General features: G+C 42.5%; 1 protein-coding gene across 2 annotated transcripts in view; it reads right to left on the bottom strand.

Annotated features, from left to right (window-relative positions):
• The window catches only part of zfpm2a (zinc finger protein, FOG family member 2a), a 121,116-nt gene that overhangs the window by 56,404 nt on the left and 43,396 nt on the right, over window positions 1-21,316 (bottom strand). For both annotated transcript variants that reach the window (XM_005472533.4, XM_013276489.3), the window contains exon 4: window positions 7,867-7,991. In XM_005472533.4, coding sequence (XP_005472590.1) covers window positions 7,867-7,991 — 125 coding nt within the window. The remainder of the gene's footprint in view (window positions 1-7,866; window positions 7,992-21,316) is intronic.

Below are 21,316 nucleotides of genomic sequence, written 5' to 3'. Positions count from 1 at the left end.
ACCACGTCTGGATCTGTGTTCTGAGAAAGTCGCAGTATCCTTGGCATGTTTGAGGGAGCCATGCAGCCATTAAAGCGAGCACAAAGCAAATCACTGAGTCCTGCTCTGCTTATCGGGGGACCTGCCATATCAGTTTGGGTAGTTGTGTTGTGATGTAAAGACAGCAAAATGTCAGGTTCACTTGTAGATCAAGTCAACCATGTATTATCTCGCAAACAGAGGAGCTCAGCTGTGGCCATAATAGCTCTGACTAGCTGACTGACTGAGTGCTTCACGGCTAATGCATGGAGCTGTGGGCGGCAATGAGTTCCAGCAAAGCACAAAGAAACTTTGAAAGTAGAGGCTTGGAAACATATAAATAATAAGAAAAACCCCACACCAAAAAACAATGGTTGTGTGTTTTTTCTGCCACTGCCTGCAACCAATTCTGCATTCTGCATTTGACTCACAAGCAGACATCAATGTCATGTTGATCTGTGTTAAAAAGCCCCGATTTAAAAAGCTACTTCAATGGAACGAGCTTGGATGTTTGGTCCTTTTCATGTAAGAACATGAAAACCATTGATAATGCCATCGATAAATATATGGATGACATTGAGCAAGGGAAAACAGGCCAGATAATTACCATTTTACCCATCTGAAGAGACCCCAGCCCTGATATTGGTTTAAACCCAAGAAATAATTGATGCATGCAATCACAAATTGGTTCTCCGCCTAAAATTTGGGCCCATTATTTCATTAGATGAAGCCACATTCTCCGTGCCAAAATTATTTGTGTGTCCAACACAGAAATTCAAATCCTGTTAGTCCCGATAATGTCGGCCGTTTCACAAACCACATCCAAGACAGTGTGACTTTCAGATAGAAAGTGCCGGCCACCTTTAAATGCAAACATAAATGACTTCTGATTCTTTTTCTTATTTTTTTTAATAGTTTGTTTGTTTGTGTGCATGCATATCTGAGGCTGCGTGTGAATGTGTGTATGTGATTTAGCAGCTAAGCTACAGAGAGGTCCTATCCTGGGGTGCCTTCTTGCATATGTAATTGGATGTTACTGTAAATAATTGCCTGGGCATGTGCCAGTGTGATGATGGTGATGATTTGTATGTGTGTGTTTGTGTACGTGTGTGTGTGTCGGCTCATGTGTGACTGTATGTGTGTAGAACACGCGTGCATCATTCTGTATGTTTGTGGGACTTTGCACGTATGTGTGTGTGCGTCTGCATGCGTGTGTGTGCGAGCGCATCTGCCCCATCCGTACTCCACTCTCAAGTCCCACTGATTCTCCTTTCCAGCCATGTTGAATCCTCTTTTCCTTATCAGGCGAGCCCAGGCCTGCATCAGGCTCTCCTTGCTATGACAGAGGCTACAACAATAGGCCTGCGATACCGCTGCTTAGCGCTGCGTTTCGGAGGGGAAACCTGCCACGGGCGCAGATTAACTACAACACACACACACACACAAAATAGATTGCAGCCTCCAAAACAAAACATTTTTCAGAATGCCTCCTCTTGATTAATGAAGCAATGACAAGAAGAAAAATATAATTTCTGAAACAGAAAAATCCACCACCACTTGTTAAAGTTTAGGGGTAGCTAACAATAAACATATTGGAGGGAGAGGGTGGGCAAAAGGGGTGAGATAAATGGCTTGAGTGATGGGCTGAATAATTTCTGGAGCATTTTTTTTTTGCTTCTTCTTCTTTTTTTGTTTGGTTGCACAGCCACATATTCCTACCCTTGTACTAAATTACACTATAATCACACTCCATCGGTTGACAGCCTCTGCCTCTCTCTGTCCCAGGTGAAAATTAGGACAGTATCTTGACATTTTCGCTCTTCTGTAGTTACAAGCTAAAGCTCTCTGTTCACAGCCAAAAGTGGCGCGCAGTCTCCGGCGCATGCACGCGCCCTCCCACACACCAGCACATTCACAAACGCGCAAACGCTATGACCTAAACGCACACACACACACTCAAGTGCACTCAAACATGGCGCCATGTCTAAGCGCACAGGCATTAAACGCTACGTTCTCATGCACTTTTTTAAAACTAAAATATCATTTTTGACCCCGATTCAGTGTGAGACTTGACACCAGCGGACATAAAAGAATTAATTAAGGCTTCATTTTGTGCCTCTAACAGCTCTAAACGACACAATAAGGCAAAATAAAGAGTAACAGAAGTTGCCTTGCTCGCACTTAATAGTTCTCCAATGCTAGCTGTTTCCTTGAGGTGCTTTTAATCTAGAGGTTAAAGAGAACAATTCCACCGAGGCTCAGATATTGTAGATATACATACGAAACACTGTATCAGAATGATTCCAATGATGTATGTTTCAAGGGTAATATTATAACATCGGGCTCTATTCTTGTTGTGCTTAATTAGCCTGTAGCACTTATTGACTTTTATAATGTCCTTGTTGCCTGCAGTCTTTGAAATCGTTCTCTTTGTATTAGGGACCTTGTATGAAACAGAGATTACAGTAGCAGATATGTTTGTATCATAGACCTAAGCTCACAGCAAATTGAACTAGCATACGACAATATTAAGATAGAAAGCAAGATTAAAAAGAAAAAAACAACAACTCCCCGACAGATCTGAAACTTTAATTAGGCGAGTCTTATGCAATTTAATTACTGTGTAATTTGTACTAAAAGGCCCTCAAAACACATAAAGAGCAGAATTCTATTGAATCCAGACTCATTACAGTTGCACCTTGACTAAGCCCCAGTAATTAGCATTGGTATGGCATTGTACAAGAGGCGGCAACACCCTCATCAACACACATTTACAACAGAGCTCTAAATCTGCTGCTCATTAATAGCCTGCCTCCCAATCAATTATTAACACCTACAATGGAAGCCAGGCTCACCGGGGCCAGGCCTCTTACTCCAGGCAAACCGTGGGCCACCTTCTCCTCCCGGTTCTGTCCAGCATAGGTAATTACCGCTTTTAAAGACACCTGCTACTCAATAGCTTCGACCCAGACTGTTAATTTAGCCCCCCGATTGCAGACATTTATGTCTGAGTGTCACTATTAATTTGCGTTAATTTGGAGAGTGTGAGAAAGCCGGGTGGAGGCGTTGTCGGCAGGCGGCTGAATGTGCTCGTCGCTCACCTGCACCAGGGCTGCGGCTGTAATTGGAGTCTAATGGTCTGATTGATCAGTGAGAGAAGTGAGGGATGAGACGGCGCTCTGGCAGCTTCATCAGTCAGAGAGAGAGGAGAGAGGAGGAGAGGAGGAGGAAGAGGAACAGAGCGGGCAAAGCAGCTAACAACAGGAGCTCTGAGCCAACTCTCGGGTGCTTTAGTCTTTTTTAGATTATTTCTCCTGTTTTACTTTTTGCCCATTACTCAGTTTGACCCCTTCTGCCTTCCCTCGTTTCGCAATAGTGCAGTGGTGCAAATTTTGGTATCCGAGTAAATACAGGGCCAGTATTTCCGAGACCAATACCAATACGGATACTTTTAACCTAAAAGACAGCTTGTAGAGGAGAGCAGCGTGTCATGATTTATAAGATGAATCATCATCAATTTGCAAATTCTTTAATCACCACTAAATCACTGTGAATTTCCACAATGTTTACTTAGCACAACAAAACACACCTTTCAGCTTTTCATGCATTTTGAAATGGAAATGAAATAGATGTGATTCAGACGTTCTTTATACCTCATTTTTGAGGTATATTTTTTTCCAAATACATAATTTATTTAGGAATAGGTCATTATACAGTGAACTGCATACTGACTTAGTGAAGAGACACAAAGTATTGATCGATCGATCCAATATCAGTACCAACATTGGTATCGATACTATCGATATTTGGATCAATCCGCCCACCTCTACTTTGCCCTGTCTGATGCTCAGTTTACAGGCCAGACTATCGTCTACCTTGCAGTGCAGTTTAACCATCATAATAAAACCATATGATATTTTTTTTTAAATATCAAATAAAATAATAACTGGTTCTATATTTGGGTTCAACTTTATACAGCCTGCAAGTGATCTAAGAGTGATACAAGAAAACATTTAACAGTGTTTAACACAGTGCAGTGTGATTGTGTTAACAGGTCTGCAACAGCAATAACTACAACTCCAGTCCCTCATGCCAAGCTGAGCCCCTGGGGTCTACAAACCTGCCACGGCCGACCCATCAGCTGTGAAATCTGCTTTCCTCTTTGATAAACGGTCGAGATGTGACCCTATCTCTGTCCTGCAGATGCCCAGATTTCCTGTCACGCTTTTTCCCTTCTGTTTTTTCCTGCTATTTCTCCCTCTGACTCACTCTCTTTCTCTCTCTCGCTCCCCCTTTCATTCTTTCTTTCTACCTCTCTTTCCTGGCGTGCCTGGACAACTGCATGAAACGCTCCACTCGCTGTTCTTCCTCAGCATCATCCATCACTCTGCTCAGCTATTGAGGCCTGTCGTGCACGAGCCGCCAAACGCACATAGACTCCCACGCCATAGGCACAGGCAGCTCGGCCAGCTCCAGCGCCAGCTCCCGTGTGCTTCCACGAGGGACCATTACACCCCCCCACCGACCACTTAAATGGCTCTTCATGTGCCCAAAGTGCTCATCTTTCTGTCCAGATTAATGCAAACACAGCTTATATTCACTGTATTTTCATTATTTACTGTAAGCCACTTTAAGGAGTCATTGCACTTTAGTCCCGCTCTGGGCGTCGTGCCAAGGATTGAGAAACGGACCTACGAGCCCACCGTACGCTGCGGCTCGACAAAAATAGCTTGACCTCTAAAAAGTCATACCTTAAGTGACGCGTCTGGACGATGGAATAAAATATGTTTGATTTTAGAGCGGCTCTATCAATATCTCACTAGCGGGTCATGTGTTTCAAGCATGAGAGAGGTGTCACTCCTGCCACATACCTGACTGCCTTCGGGTAATTCATTCACCTCTATGGTTTCAGAAAAATCTAAGAGAGTAAAAGGAGATTTAATAGTGTATGGAGGTCACACTTCATGAGAATGACTGAGTGTGGCTTCTAGCTGCGGCAGAGACCCACGAAGCAATAAGGCTTTATTTCTACCTCAAATGCATTCTACCCCCTTCTGACCCTGCTTTGCAGCACTGGCCACCCTGACATGCATCAAAACTAGCCGGCCTCTTTTACCCCCTCCCTCCCCTTTCTCTTCTCCCTCTCCTCGCACTTACATTTGTTATTTCAACTTTTCTCACTCCAGGTGAGGCATCAGAGATTTGATCCTGTCTAGATGTTTTAAGATTTGCACAGCTCTCGTGCCTCCTGCTGAAATAACTGAGATAAATGCAGCCCTGCGTGCAGGGACGTTTCCAAAGGCTGCTCGTTTAACAATGCAGCGGCTCGATAAGTAGAAGCTTGAATTGAAAGTAAAGAAATAAACTTACGGTACTGTAAATGAGACCAATCCCTTGTGAAGTACAAAATACTACAATTTTCGAGTTTCTGGCTCATTCTGCACCAAAAAAAAAAGAGAAAAAAAAGGAAAAACAAAAGTAAAAAGTTACACTGAACCCTAAAAGGAGGCTTGGTAAAACAAAACATGCCAGCTGGGTTGACCTAGCCTTTAATGAGAGATAGTGAGAAGCTGCTAACAGCCAGTACCCCATTTGAGAGATGAAACTTAGCAGAGGAGGAGGGCAAGTAGCAAAAGCATTGAAAGGGCTCCCATGAGAATAGACACACATGAGATCCTTAAAGGCAACGCGCAAGAGCTTCTTCCTCTGCTTTTAATTGCGATAGAAGTTTGGCATATTCTGTAACCCCTCCACAGCCTATTACAGGTGATGACCAGCACCTGCTTGCTTAAAAAAAAAAAAAACAACCTAAGGAGCATCTGTACAGCAGTGATGAATTCCTCAGAGGGTAGTTTGTTAAGAACCTCTCATTCTAGCCAAGAGCAACAATCAGTTTATGCATCTTGTTCAGCAGCGAGTCTGATGAATGTGTAAAGTTTTTATCTGCTGGAAAAGCTCAACGAGCAAACAATTCAAGAAGATGCTTTATATGATGTCACTCGATGAGTCTGGAGGCGGGAGGGGGGTCATTTGAGGGACAGTTGAAGGTTGATTTTGGACGGCTTTCAGTGAAATTCATGCAGCAGCTCATCGAGAAATATATGGAGTGTGTTACTTTGGAAGGCAACTTGAGGTGTTACTCTGTCAAATCACTTTTCCGCCCAAGGATAACTGGCTTTACCCTGAGAGAAGCCATATTTCATGGCTATAATACGGCCTGAGTTATTTAAAGCCACTGATGACTTCAAAACCACGAGGGGAGCTTAGAAAGCAGTCAAAAGTGTTTCGAAAATGATTTAATAAAGTTATGCGTTTAAGGAATCTGGGAGAATGGATGGCATGGCCTCTGAGTCTGAAATCCTCCTGGACTTATTCTTATGTTTTTTTTCTCCTTTTAAACAAGATGAATGTAAGGCTGGTTTTGACTTTAATAGGAATTTCTTAATTAATCCAAATGCAGAATGGAATATCAAACCCACGGAGGGCTTGTCCCTCCACCAGAGCAGCAGGTCAACACGAGCCTCTGCTGGGATCTCCGAAACAAGAGATATAAAGCTGCTGTGTGCAGAGTAACATCAAACATAATGGGCTGTGACTTCACTCAGCTGAAGCCTGGACTGAGCTCCAAATCCACCAATTAAAATGTTTTGTCATAAAATATGCAGATTAAAGGGGTAAAACAGATGCACTTCAAAGGCTTATGTTGGGGGCCAGTTGGATCCCAAAAGAGTCACCTCGGTAGGTTTGAATGTCAGGGGAGATGCCATTAATACGGGCTTAGCTGTAGAACTTTCTAGTGATCAATTCCCCATGGGTACTAAGGGCAAAGTTTGACTAAATTTAGTGACCTAAGTTTAATCATGACATGACTCAACAATAAGAAAACAGGCTTTTACTGCAAACAAGTAGCATAACAACCTTTGTCGCTTTAGTTCACTATAGAGCCCCCAATGGATTCTTACAAAAATAACAATAATGCATGCATCATTTTAAATGGCTCAGTAAGCCTATAAAATATATCATACAGTTTTGTTTAGCCAAATCTGGATATGAAATACAATTATTATTTAAGTCAGCATGACTATAGTGAAAATAGTTGGTTGTAGTCAGTCATTCTTGGTAAAATTATATCTATTCTGCAAATCTTGGATAAACCATGTTCCAACAAGGAGAAAAAGCCAGTGCTCACTCATTGGATAATGACATGTCAATCATAAATCAAAGCTTAAAAAACAGGGAAACCAATGGGTAGCTACATCCAGCTGTTATACTGTCTGTGGTTGCAAAGCGGCTTGCAGATCACCTAATCTGCCTCCACTACAGCTGAGCTTGACTTTGCGGCCTGACTAAATAAACGCTCTCTTCAATCTTGGACCTTAACTTATTTTATAATGTACAGCAAAATCTAGCAGGCAGCTAAAAATCTTGATTGTCAGATGACAACTGGCACTGAAGCTCAGTCTTGTTTTTATCGCTTTCAATGACTGTTTCGTTTATAATTCACCGTAGGTACCAGAATGCCTTTGTTGCATCACTTTTTGATTATTGAAATGTTCCCTTTCCCTTCTAAACAAAAGCACACAAAGATCCCTGAAGTGTTGAGACATTGACATTTTGAATAGAGAGCAGAGCTGACTCACTGTTTTCTTTTAGGACTCTGGAACAGTGAGCCTGATCCCATTTAATTAACATTTATTTGACACTTTATCTTCATTTCACTTCTTAAATCATACTTTTATTTCATAATATAGACTGCACTATCATTTTAGTGAGTTCTGCTCATATTTTAAGGATGCTTTACAGCTAAATGTTTAACGTTTTACAGTAGTTGGCCAAACGAGAACTTACCAGTGTAGAGTTGTCAGTGCTCATTTCAATCTTCCCCTCGAAGGGTCCCCATGTTGTCCCCAAAGGGAGCTGCTGTCGGCTGTGGATACGACGCTCACCATCTTTAAGGAATGCGTCCAGCTCTCCTGAAAAAACACACCAGACGCCAAAGCAGTCAGCCATAATGCTATGTTCATTCATTCTCATTTTGGTTTAAACCTACATGTGCAATCGTTTTACACACACACAAAAAAAAAAACAGTAAGCAGTGGAGGTTAAAATCCAAGCAGCTTCAAAGTGGATAAGCAAATCAAGCGAGCATCCATCTGATGGTGTTCCTCAGACACATGGTGTGCTAACCCTACTTGAAAGGTGTCTTGTGTAGAGATAATCTCTGTGAGACAGTGCAGGCTTACTGGCTGGTGAGAGCAGCGAGTGGCAGCCCTATTTCTGTTGTTCCGGGAAGGCAGGACCCTTGTTAGTGCTGTGCAGATCTTCAGTTAATTAACAGTGGAAACGGATAGCACTGTTAGTACTACCAGCACTCATCCCCCCCACCCACCCAGCTATCTTATCTCTTAGATTCAGTGTACTCTTTTTGACGTGGTGATTAATCAAACAGTTATGATAAAACTCACAGCAAACTGTGACATAGTTTACAGAGGAGGATGTTTCTCTGAGTGTGTGCGTGTGTTGCAAAGGCAAAGTATGCAGCTCTTAACTAGTTGCCTTGACAATTCTGAGAAGTGCTGCTGGATTCAAACATCTGTAGCAACATTTGGTCTCGTTTTATAGTCTCCATGGACACGAGCAGTTCAAATAATGTTCTTATCAGGCGTGAGTCATGTTTCAGAACTTCTTTAAATAAGACCGAGGTGACCTTTGGGAGGTGCAAATTCGGGTCAGCTTCGGGCCATCAGCACGAAGCAAACATGGTAAATATACCCGAGTGTGTCCGAGTGATCATAATGCGTGTTATTAATATACAAACAGACATCTACATGTGTTGTTACCACTGTGTCTCATAACCTGTTTGTTAACACATGAGGCTAAAAGGTATTCGGGGCATTTGGTTCACGATGAATGGGTTGAAGTGATCAGTGAACTTTACGATGTGTATGTGGTATAATGACCTATTCAGCCCTGTTCTACTCTGTAAATATCAACCATGTATCAGTGGCCAGCTATTGTGCTCCACCGTTAGGGCTCTATGGAAATGTGTGCTTATGTGAAGCTTTGCATGCATAAACATGACTGAAACATCGGGCTCGTGTTACTGCCCAGTAGAAAATCATGCCTTGGCGATCATATACTCATCAAGAACAGTCGCACCTGCGGCATTAAAAAGCTAAACGTCACCTCTGATTAAAAAAAAATTCACTCCCCAGACCAAACCTCTGTTATAAGTTTGAAACAGATGCCCTGGACATTTACTTATACTTATGAAATTGACCTTATAAAAACAAGATAATCTGGACTACATTATCTCATTCTTACCCTCCCTCTGTATCCTCTGCCCCCCCCTCCTCCCTTGTTCCTGCTGTTGCATGCTGTCCTCCTGGTGCTGCAGTGGAAGGTGGGTAAGCTCATTACAGAGAAATAATTAAACATTGGTGCACAGCTGGTCGTCATCACTGAGAGCAACAGCCACCGCTTGATGCATTCTGTTTGTCCTCAGATAAGACCCACGGCCTTTAACCGCTTGGATGCAAGTTCCTGTTTAGCCCCGCTTGACACACAGCTCAAGCCATCCCCAGCCAACAATTCTGATTCCTTTCTCCTTCTCTTTCTCTTCTCTGGGTGGATGGGGGGGGTGATTGGAGTAAAAAGAAAAAAAAAAGAAAAAAAGGGGGTAACGTTAGGTGTGAGAAAGAGGAGGGGGGTAAAGAGGGTACGATTCAATTTGTGCGGTTTGTGGTCCACCATGTTTAGGTGCCAGTTGTGTGCATCTCACACCAAATGTTGCCTGAGGACCTTGGCTCACAGATGGCTTGTCACATCTGTTGCAGATACTAGTGGAAGATCTCCACAAAAACACCCATGGATGAATAATGAGTCCCCTTCATGGGCTGTCTGTACGTTCTCTATGGGCATTTACAGGTTTGTGAATGTTGCAAGGCAAAAAAAAAAGAAACTAAAATAAATAAATAAATAATATTGACAGATGTGTTCTGTCATCAACTACTAGCTGCTGACAACTTTTGTAATTACGGTTGCATAAACTCTTTATGTCACAGTGATAATTCAATTTCTTACGAGCCCCCAAATCCCAACTCTATTACCTATACTCATTACAAATAAATTTAGAACAAATACAGAAGTCACACTGTTTAACCCGTCAAACTGCGAACGGCAGACTGAACTAAGAGGAAAGCTCATAATGGGCTATTAGGAGATTTAACAAACCCAGCGCCTGTGTTCTCTCTCTTCAGTGTTTTCCTCATCATCCAATTCTCAAATGCCACACACTTGGCAAAACATGAGCTCGTGATGTGGCTCGAGAGCCCCCCCCGCTCCGAATCCCCAACCAAAACCTCACCACAACCTTTATCCACAACCACCACCACCCCCACCCAACCACCACCCCTCCCTCGATAAGATCATCATCTGTCGCTAGACTCCAGGGTCTGTTCCTGCACTCCACAGATACTTGGCAGACCAATGAATGTCCCTTTGTGTGGAGAGATCTTCCTCAGATAGCACCCAAGATGCTCCACACTGGCATCTGTTTGTTTTTTTGTTTTTTTAATGTGTGCATGTGTGTCCTGTCTTTCTTTTCTGCTCCGGTGCAAAGAAATGGGGAACCTCGTCTCCCTCTCTCCCATCTCCGGTGTACGACTCAATGCTAATGAGTTTCTCAGTGGCAGGATGCCAGCCTGCTACGATGTGAAGAATAAATGGGTGTGGACCATTGACAGACAGAGGTGAACTGCCACTTTCTACTTTTGAATAATGTTATTAGATCTAATGAAACTCTTTTCAACAATCCCTTAACATGCAATTCCCCTTTTTTTTATTTCTCCATTATGTTGGGGAAAATGATCTCATTCCACCACCTGACAATTTCACATTTGCATTACATTCTGTATTAGCTTGTTACAGATCTTTATTACAGCCATACGACGTTCACAGAGGTTAATACATTCAAAACGAAAGCTGTGTTTTATATGGGGTGTGAGGATAAGTGTGTACTGGCAGTAAGTGTGTTGAATATGAAAGATTGTGTTTATTGATATTGTATCAATAATGCACATGTGATAAATTCTTTTTGTGTGGTTTTGTATAGTTATGGGTATGGATTGTCTCATACCTTCTGTGTATCTGAATTTGGTTTTTAATCAATTTGACAAAAAAAGATACAGATATGATTATTTTTGATTTTCTTTATATTTGCTGACTAAGATAACCTGATATAGTGACAGGCTTAGAGTGCACTGATTTCCACTAGTTTGTCCACTGCAGTCTTGGGTAGGCTCTGTAATTCTTGCATATCACTTTATAAATACTTCCTCATACTATGTTTGATTGCATAGTGCGTATTTTATTTGATATGATATTTGTTATGTGAGTTTTGCGTGTTTAAAAGTAATTTTTTTGTGAATTTCTAGAAGATTACAATAGGTTTGACTTACAAATTACAGGAGTATTTCCCTAGAGTGATCTGGGCCCACTTGTCCCTTTGGAGGGAGGAGGATCTGAAATTCAATCCAACTTTGTGTTTTTCATGATTACTTTTAAGAATTTCTTCCTAGATTGGAGTGGACACACTTCCATGATGGTCATGTACACATCTATAGGACAGGATGGAGAGGTTACCAGTCAAATGGTTGACTGGTTTACAGGGGGATTCTGGACCAACAGTGTTTGTGATTGTCACCGTGAAAACACTAAAATAACTAAACATCTCTTAAGAAGAGCTGCAGACAGTTCAAAAGACTTGAGGAATCACTGCAGCTGTGCTAGTGACCCAGTGTTTTTTTTTTCCTTTAATTTGTCATCTGTCCGTAATTCAAGGCTCCAACTGAAATATTCGTCCACCCTATACTTTAAAATTCAATGACTGATTCGCATTTTAGTACAAATGTTTCTATTAATGCACAAGACGTTCAGACCTGAATTTTCTTAATATAATTTCTGGCCCGGAGTGGGGCCTCTGCTAATGGTCAGAAATGACAAATGACATCATCATCATCTCGCTGAAGCATATTAACATTTGTTAAAGAACCGGGATCCGCTCGAGGTATTTTCCATGTGAATTTAACTTCTGTAACTAGTTCAAAGAACAAACTTACTTTGAGGAAAAGAAATTACCCGCAGCACTAAAACAGCCATTCCAGTTTGTGGTCTACTTCACCTTTATCCAGTTAGTGCGAGTATATTAACAGTAAAGGCAGATGTTGAGGGAAAAACAAGGAACGACAGAGTCGAAACAAGAGGGGAAACCGTGCCTGAGCGCCGCACAGCAGGCGATCCTTCTTGATATCAAGCAGTGCCTCTGAATCAAGGCAAACAAATGGCTGCTGTTCAAAGTTCAATAACCTGTGCGCGGCAATTCACAGATGTCCCACTGAATCCAAGTCATCTCCACTGATAGGCCATGCTATAGAGCCAGCAAATGGGCTATAAATTAATATACCATGAGGGAGGCATATGGGGTGAAATGGAACACAGTGTATCAGTTCAACAAAAGGTGTCACATCTTTAAAGCAGATATGTGATATGAAATTTTACAGCTGAAGGAGAAATGTCACAGAGCTTTGATAAGAGAGCAACGAACTTTCTCCCCCCTCCTACCCAAACCCTATTATCAGGTCCAAGTGAGCAAAATGCATCATTTATAACCCAGAGCCCACGCTACTATCTTTGAGAAAGGCACTTGTGTTAACACAACTGCGGACCCCCACCACCACCAGCACCACCTCGTCTCCCCCTGTCCTCACCCCGCCCTCCACCCTCCCCAAACCCGCCCTAACCCTGCCTACATGTGGCCGCGCTTGGCCCTGAGCAGCGGGGAGAACGTTTGCTGGGGAGCAAGTTTCCAGGCAACCACATGAGTTTGGCCACAGCGGGAGGGGGGGTGGGAGTGTGGAGGGGTGAAGGAGAGAGGGCTTAGTAGGGGGATTCACCCCTTCAGGTCAGGCTTGTTTTCAGGCAGTGGATGGCTTGGGGGAAAGAGTTAAACAAGCCAAAGGGATTAGGGCATTTTAGCTGTGACACTCCACACAGGCTGAGCAGGGGGCTAGGGGGTGGCTGTGGGAGGCTGTGGAGGTCGTTTGGATGGAAGTCTCCGAGCCTCTAGTTGTTGATACATGCAACAATGCCCACGAAGTACCATTTTTAAAAAAGACAGATGTAATTATGGGTGTTTCAACTCAGTCTCCTGATAAGATGACTGATTGCACACATTATGCTTTTTACAATATCCGCTCTAAAACCTAACCTGACTTAGATTTAGGCTGTGCCAAATAATTATGTTTAAGGTGAGGCAGCTAACACACATTGTTAAGGCTGGGGAGAGGTTTTGTTCAAAATAAAGAGAGCATCTTATCTGCTTTCTTAGTTTTTTGCCTTTTAGGGTAGACCGAGTACAGCTGAAAAAGAGGGACAGTTGAAAAACCTCAAATAATTGTACATGTGTAACAAGTCAGATCAGGCATTTTTGCCCTGCACATGAGCATCCTGTTTGAATGTGGGAAATCTGAAGTAGGCAAGCGTCCACGTAAGTAAGGTAAGTATTTCATGTCGCCATGTCATTTCCATGTGTTTTTTTCACTATTTAACTTGAAATGGGATCATTGTCATCTTCATTTTGTGCTTTAAAGGCTAACATATGTCATGCCGTAGTGTCATTCAAGGTTAATGGACAATTAAGAGAAATGTGCAGTGTGGCCAGCTGGCTAAAAATGAGATGCAATTTCTCAACTGTACCTGTGGTAGAATCCAATTGCGTTGAATAGTGTTTGGTTGAATTGTTTAACATTGCTGGTTAAAAGTCATACATGTGGTTGAATGTAAAAATCGCTGATTGAAGCCAGAACCAAATATGCCACCACTGTGAATGACTGAAGTGACAGCCTAATTCAGTAGATGAATGAAGTACTGTTATTTTTAATGGTTTAGTAGGCTATTGTTATGTGGTTGTAGCCTCCAGTGTTATTATTACTGTTTGCAATTGCTCTTTAAATGAATAAGTTTGAAAAGTTGCTCAATTGAAAGAAAATAATGAATTAAAATACAATTAAATGTTTGTGCGTATGCAATTGCTGTTCATCATTTTACAAATTACTGTTGCTCAATAAATACAATTAATTAAAATCATATATTTTTTTGTTGACTTGTCATTTTTTTAAAGGCTTTTTTATTTGCGCTGAATTGCTTAGGTAGCATTGTGGATGGGTGTTTCAAGTGCACCATGCTACTGCTTTATGTGTACCCAGCATGGATACACTTAAAACATCCATACACTTTGGAAACCATAAACTACTTAAGGATATTGTTGTTTAATATTACCTTTGTAGTGTACAAAGGAAGGAAACATCATATGAAACAAAACTTGTTTTCATTCGCTAGATTTGGTGTGGTAGTACCAAAAGTAACATGAGTACCAACTGCATTCAGTCTACCTCAAGTTTATGGCTATAGCTAGCATCCAGTTAGCATAGCTTGTCATAAAGATGGAAAGCAGAGCAAAACCTAGCCAGCTGCTTCAAGGTGGATTTAGTTTAGTTCAGTTTTCCCAAATAGTTTTTTCCCTGTTTCCAGGCTCCATGGTAACCTGTAACCATAGACTGTATGTAAAAAGTGGACATAGAGTTAGCTTGGTTAGCAATTGGCATCTGTAGACTTTCTAGCTGTATCACACAGATACAGATACCTGCTAGTTAGTAAGTCACATTCAAAATAGCCTTTTGTTTGTGAGAATTTCACACAGCAAAACTGAAGCACGGGCCTCTTGGACAGGGTTAGTGCAGTTATTCATTTGTGTTCAAACTGCATGAAAATGTATCTAGTAGTCTAGTTCGATGACTTGAAATAACTGAGGTGAAGCTTTCAAAACAGATGCCAGCTGCATCCACCTATGTTGGCCCCTAGTACTGAAAACGGGTTTGTCTCTGTTACTGAGTGAAATATCTTTAAGTCTTAATATAAAAAAGTTAAGAAAAAAGTCTGGGGGATTGGTTCGCTTTTGGAGGTGGCCTCTAGTGGCCAAGTGAGGAAATGCACTCTGATTGGAACTTAAATTAAGTGGGTTGAGCTTTCAGCCACAGAGGTAGCCACTTTATTGCAAGTTGTGGAAGTAATCCTAGGGATGCTGGACATAGTGTTTATGTGGGGATCCAAGACTAAGGGTCTTTTCATACTCATGATTTTTGATATCGTTTTTAAACTGCAGCAATTAAAACAACAAAGAAAAAGGGAAAGTTTAGAAAAGTATAGCGGCATGTGTGCACACACTCACTCACACACACAAAAGTTTCAGTCCTCTAGTACATTATCAACACAGAGACTGGTGTTTGGTGTCATTGAACAATTGAAATATACCAGCTGTCAAGCACGCCGTCTCATCAAAAGCCAGGCGAAGTTAGCAGGAGGCTGGCTGACAACAATCTCTGAGACATCCATCTTTAGAGAAGCAGTGCAATTTCTATTGATAGCATGTAAAGCGAGACGGGAAAACTTAAAGAATGACTGTCCTCGCGCAGAGATATCGCCGTATCGCCGACAACATCTAGAGGACACACACCACTCATGCTGGAATCTGATTATTTTAAATGCTTTTCTTTAAAATTTCAGAACCATCAAAAGGACATTACTCTACCTGAGTGTGTCAGGACGGATGAGTAAGTGATTGTATGTGAATAGGGAATGCACGCACTCGAGACAGAAGGATAACAAGATTTTAGGAGCAAAAGAAAGATGCTGTTCTGTTGGTTCAGTCTTGTCACAAACCGTGTCATAAAGAGTTATATTTTTCCATAACTATAGGTGGAGATTGCTTTCAAATATTTGGCCGTGTAAAAAAATACTTTAACAACTTTTTTTGTTAGCAAGCAAAACAAGTAAACATTGCCACCTTCTTGATATTCTGCAGTTAATTGACAAGGATACTATTTTTAAAGTACTCCTGAATCTCCTCCCAAGTCAATTACCAGCCTGCAACTTCCCCTGAGTAACAGGGAATTCAGTTTTTTCTTTTTCCTGGGTGACCTAGTTGTCTTTTGTGAGTAGGTTTTAGCCGGAGCAGTTTGACAGTCAACAGATAAGATGGATTAAGCTTTTTTTTTTTTTTTTCATCCAGTTTTGATGTGAACAGCGTAAAAGCGGGTTAAATCATTGAGTTTCAGGAGTATTTTTAAATGCCTGGAGATAGCGCGATAAAGGAGCTAAACCTAAGACTTGGGCCGGGAAGGTCAAGGTCGCGGCTTTGGAGAGCAGCTACCCGGCGACGGGGGCCGGGTTTCGTCTCTCTCGGAGCGGGCTGAGCGCCGGAGCCGAGCCCACCTCTCATCACTCCCAGAAAAGCTACACGGAAAGGAGTGAAACAAAATCCGGCGAGAGCTCGACGGGCGGCATCAAAGAGCAGCGCACCCTTGCCTCGTGTGGGTGTGCAGAAGGGGAGCGCGCGTGTGTGTGTGAGTGAGAGTGGAGATGTGTGTATGTGTGAACGTGTGTGTTAGAGGGGTATGGGGAGGGGTAGCTCCTCTTTGCATTTTGTGTGCATGCATGAATGAGGTGTTATAGTGTGTGTGTGTGTGTGTGTGTGTGTGTGCCTGTGTCTGTGTGCGCACTGTAAAATATCATTCCTCCATGAACAACTAGCTCCATAATTATGTTTTGATTATTTGCGAATGCTAAAATAAAACAGCAATTAATCTGCTGATGTAAAACAGAAAATAGAAGTACGACGCACATATTAAACAACCCAGTTTACAGCGACATTAAAAACAAAATCACATTTTGTGAATATCATTTGTTCAATGTTCCCCACCACCAACACCCGCGTCACCACCACCACCACCACCACCTCCACCACCACATCCTTCTCTTCCCACCTCCCCAAAGACCTGATCCGAGGCGTGCTTAACATGCGCATAGGAGCTGACAGCCGTACAGTCACGTGACGCAGCTCAGCCAATCCTGAATACATTTGAATTTTTAAGCCGCGCGGCGATGGAGCCACTTGAGCAAAAGAAAAGGTGAAGGGGCGACTGAAATAAACAAATCAGAGCGATACGCCCGGGTCGAAGCGCCTGTGCAACATGCCCGCTTATCACGTGTCACATCTGGTCGACACTGAGAGGTTTGTTGTTTTGTTTTTTCCTCTTCAGTTTGGAAAAATATTTCTGAGGGGACATATTTAGACACATTTTGTGGACGTCTATTCCCCCACTGCTCCTCATGTCGGTGACAGGGGAGAGTAATCCTATACACAGGCTGCTATTGTGAAATGAGAAACTAGCCTCCTTCACTGCCAGAGACCAGATGCACCTCTCTCTCTCTCTCTCCCTCTCTCTCTCTCTCTGTCCTAATCTGTAAACGACTTAAAGGAGCCTTATCTCCGGGCTCTTCTGCTTCATTTCATGCTTGATTTACTTTAATTTGTCTGATAGGGCACAAGGATTTGGAAATGGCCCATCTTTCGGTGGAAAATGTTCTGATTTTTCTCCGGCATTGTTATGTGGAGGTTTTTGACTTTTCTCTCCCCCTCTCTCGCTCTCTCTTCCTCCTCCTCTTTCTCCATCTCTCTCCCTCTCTGTCTCCCTCCCTCTCTCTCTCTCTTTCTCTCTCCATCACCTCTCTTTTTTTTTTTTTTCCTTTTGAGGGATGGGGTGGGAGGGGGGGTGGATCTTGCTCCAGTGCAACAGTCTGTTTGAGTGCATTTAGATTCGAGCTAGCACAGCACAAACAACTTTTCCATGTGGTGCGATTTTGTGATGGGCGACAGCGACACAGGAGTCGTGTTTGCCTTTCAGATCCACATTGGGCGCAGAGCAGCCGAGTGCTTCAAACCACAAAGATCTTATGTTTAAGTTAAGAGGCGACTGGCCCTCCAGTTTAGCAAGTGGGTGAGCGGCTGGCACTGATAAAGTTGCTCCACAATGAGGGACAGGGACAAGCGACATGTCTACAGATGCTTCGACTTCTCTTTTTTTTCTTCTTCTCCTGGCGGAACTCAAGCGCTTGCATGACTGTCTGGCTGCTCCCATCACCAAGACATTCTCCCCACTTCTATTTAGTGACTGAATGACAGTGGAGGCAGTGAGCTATGATTAGAGAGGAGCCCATATCTTACTAGATCCTGAATAATCTCCATCCCCTCCCACCAATGAGCAAGGCACAGAGGCGCCAGAGAAAGCCAGAGGAAAAATGAGACAAGAAGAATGGACAGAGCTGTCCTATGTATGCCAAGATGTCACATAGTTCCCCTGGACTCCTCTATACGCCCAGTGTGGACACAGTATAAAAAGAAAAATCAAAATTCATTCACCTTGAGTCGCTTTAACTAATCTGAGCAGTAGCAGACGTAATCAAAGAGACTTTTACATTGAAATCTGAACAGAAGAGAAAGAGACATTAACTGGAGACTTGCATTAAACAATTCAACTCATTCACAACTAGTGGTTAACTGATTGTCTTTAAAAAAAAAATCAATTTCCCACACACAACGACATGAAACGTCACTAACTCCGCCTCCAACACATAAATAAATGGTTAACTACACACACACACACACACAGAGGAAAAACAGAGAGGAAGAAACAGGGAAACAGGGGGGACCATTGAAATTCATCTCACAGCCTGAATTTACTTAACTGCGGGTCTGCGCGCGGTGATAAACGGAGTGATGATCCGGCAACACGTCTTTATCCATGCTTTGCTTTAATTAACGGCGGCTTGTTTGTTGAAAAGATGATTAATATGCCAATGAAAATTGCATAATTGAATACCACAACACTCGCACAATCAGGGAGGAACATGCCATTTTTTATTAACTTTTCAGTATCATTATTATTACTATTATTTGGTATTTTAATTCACTTGACAAGCAGCGCCCCACCCCTCCCCTCCCACCCCACCCCACCACAACCACCACCTTTAAACAGACAAAAAAACAAAACAAACCAAAAGAAACACCAAGGATGGTGGAATTGGCGTGACCGGTGGGCCACGCTGGGCCCAGCTGTTCATCACCAATAGGAGGCCTTCACAGTCAGTGGTACTGCTGTGATATCAACACCTATCAGTGTGAATGCTGCACATGAGTCTGTGTGTTAGAGCAGGGACAGTGAGAGTAGAGGGGGGTTGGGGGGGCGGTGGGTAGGATGCAGCTTGCATGGCGCTGACTGAACTCCTGTGGCCAAGCAGAAATCTGTGAGGACACCAAAAGTAAAAGTTTGCACACGCATATGAAATGGCACACTATCTGAAGCACCGGGGACCAGATTTTTTTTTTCCCACAAAGCAAAATTCACGCATGAAGAAATAACTCCAAACCAAAGTCGCTCGAATAAAAGTTAAAAAAAGAGGCCAAATGAAAACGACGAATTCCACAATTTGAACGAGTTTCACTTGAGCAACCCAGAGTTTACCCAGTGTTACATCCCCTGGCACAACTTGCACCAGCGTCTCCATGCTAATGCTAAATACACACATCAAATATTCAGCCAATTACAATGAGAACTCTTGCAAAAAAAGAAAAAGAAAAACCTGCACTGCTATGGTGCCTGGGAGGGTAAGCATTACAGAACAAACACACTTTCAGAGAGCTAAAGAAAGACGCCAGGGGTGTGGAGGGTAGGAACAGCAACACCAACCTGCCCTTTAGGACTGTCATATTTAGGGCTGATTTCTTTTATTTGGATGTTTTCACATGAAGTGGAATCAAAAAGCAGCTGATTTGTGGACAAAACACTTGGAAGTAAATGATCTTATTAAAGCCTTCTCCCACGTATCCGCACAAAACTAGAACTGGATATAGTGACATCTCCCTCACATGATAAGAACAGTGATTGCATTTTTGTCCTATTTTAGATTATATAACTAACAGCCATGAAGTTCCTCCATAAAGCCTCTTAGTATAGCGGATCAGTGACTAAATTTGCATCGAGTCGATGCAGCACAGGAGTACAGTGATTTGTCTAATCTCTTGTTGCATATTTCATCGCTATAATCACACATTGTGCATTTGCGAGTGTGTACGTGGTGGTGATGGCGGTTGCGGTTGGGGGAGTGGGCTGTTTTCTCCTCGCACAGGTGATGCATAGAGTACAAAGCCTTCATCAACAATCTCTCAAGAAATAAATGTATTTGTAAAAGGAAAAAAAAGAAGCGGACAAATGTTTACACACAGCACTTTGATTGCAATTTAATTTTACATCACTCAGGGCCCTGAACTCACAGAGAAGCTGATGATGGACTTTCATCATCAGTATCAGCAATCTCAGTGTCATTCATGTTTTGTGAGACTTGTCAGCAGACTTTGAATAAACCCCTGGAGGAGCGAGATAAAACCTTCCTTTTCTGCGGGAGAATTGCCATGATGCACGTCCAAATTTCTTGATTACAAGACGAAGCGGGGGGAGAAAGAGAAAAAAAAAGTTAAAAAATAAAAAATAAAAACCTTGAATGAAAGCCTGCGCTGAAAGTTTTCAGTTTGCTGATATAACAGTCAAGTGTGTCTATAAGTCTACTTAAAACGCTTAGGTATCAGTGGAGACAGCTGCGACACCCTCGTCTTATGATTCTGTCGAGACAGTACACTATCAAACCTTTCATACCGTTCCCAAGCTACATTTCCGGTGACAAAAGCTTTGCGAAAGCCTCCTGAAGGATTCATCTATATCCTAATATTTCCAATCCAATTTAACTGGAGCAGCCGGAGTGGTCTGAGCACTAGTTTACCAATCTTTGCTTTCCAAGACTCTGTGTGCTGAAGGCTTGAGGGGTTCAATCAATGGCGCTTTGATCTCGGCTGGAACCATAATTATTTAACATTGTTACAAGGATTTCTCTAATCCATCCTACCATTAAATCCCTTTTACACCCTCATCTTCTGCAGCCTAATCTGCATCTGGGTGCTCCGTTTGTCTCTCTCCCTCATTTCGGCTCGCCCCTCCCTCCTTGACGACACCCTGACTTTATAATGGACTTGGATGTCGACTTAGAAAACGCCTTGTTTACTGAGAGCGACCTGATTGAACTGTGCTCAAACGGACTGTTGCTGTGCAAGAATCCAAAAGTTGTTTTTCTTAGTCGATCTGTACTTTTAAGTGCTGCATAGTTTGGGTTTACTTTCAGTTCAGCTGGGACTAAATGGTGAAAGGATTCTGCAGCTACAACGCCAAGATCTGGTCACCTAGCTCAGTAATCTCAAACATTTCACATCGTGGTCCACACCACATACGACCCACTTTGATCTTAAGTGGCCTGGGCAAGTAACAAAATCCCCTTTCTATTAGCGTAAAGACTT

Source organism: Oreochromis niloticus, linkage group LG11, assembly GCF_001858045.2.
Source record: "Oreochromis niloticus isolate F11D_XX linkage group LG11, O_niloticus_UMD_NMBU, whole genome shotgun sequence".
Classification (NCBI taxonomy): domain Eukaryota; kingdom Metazoa; phylum Chordata; class Actinopteri; order Cichliformes; family Cichlidae; genus Oreochromis; species Oreochromis niloticus.
The sequence above is the reverse complement of the archived record's forward strand: the minus strand, read 5'-3'. Positions and strand labels throughout refer to the sequence as shown.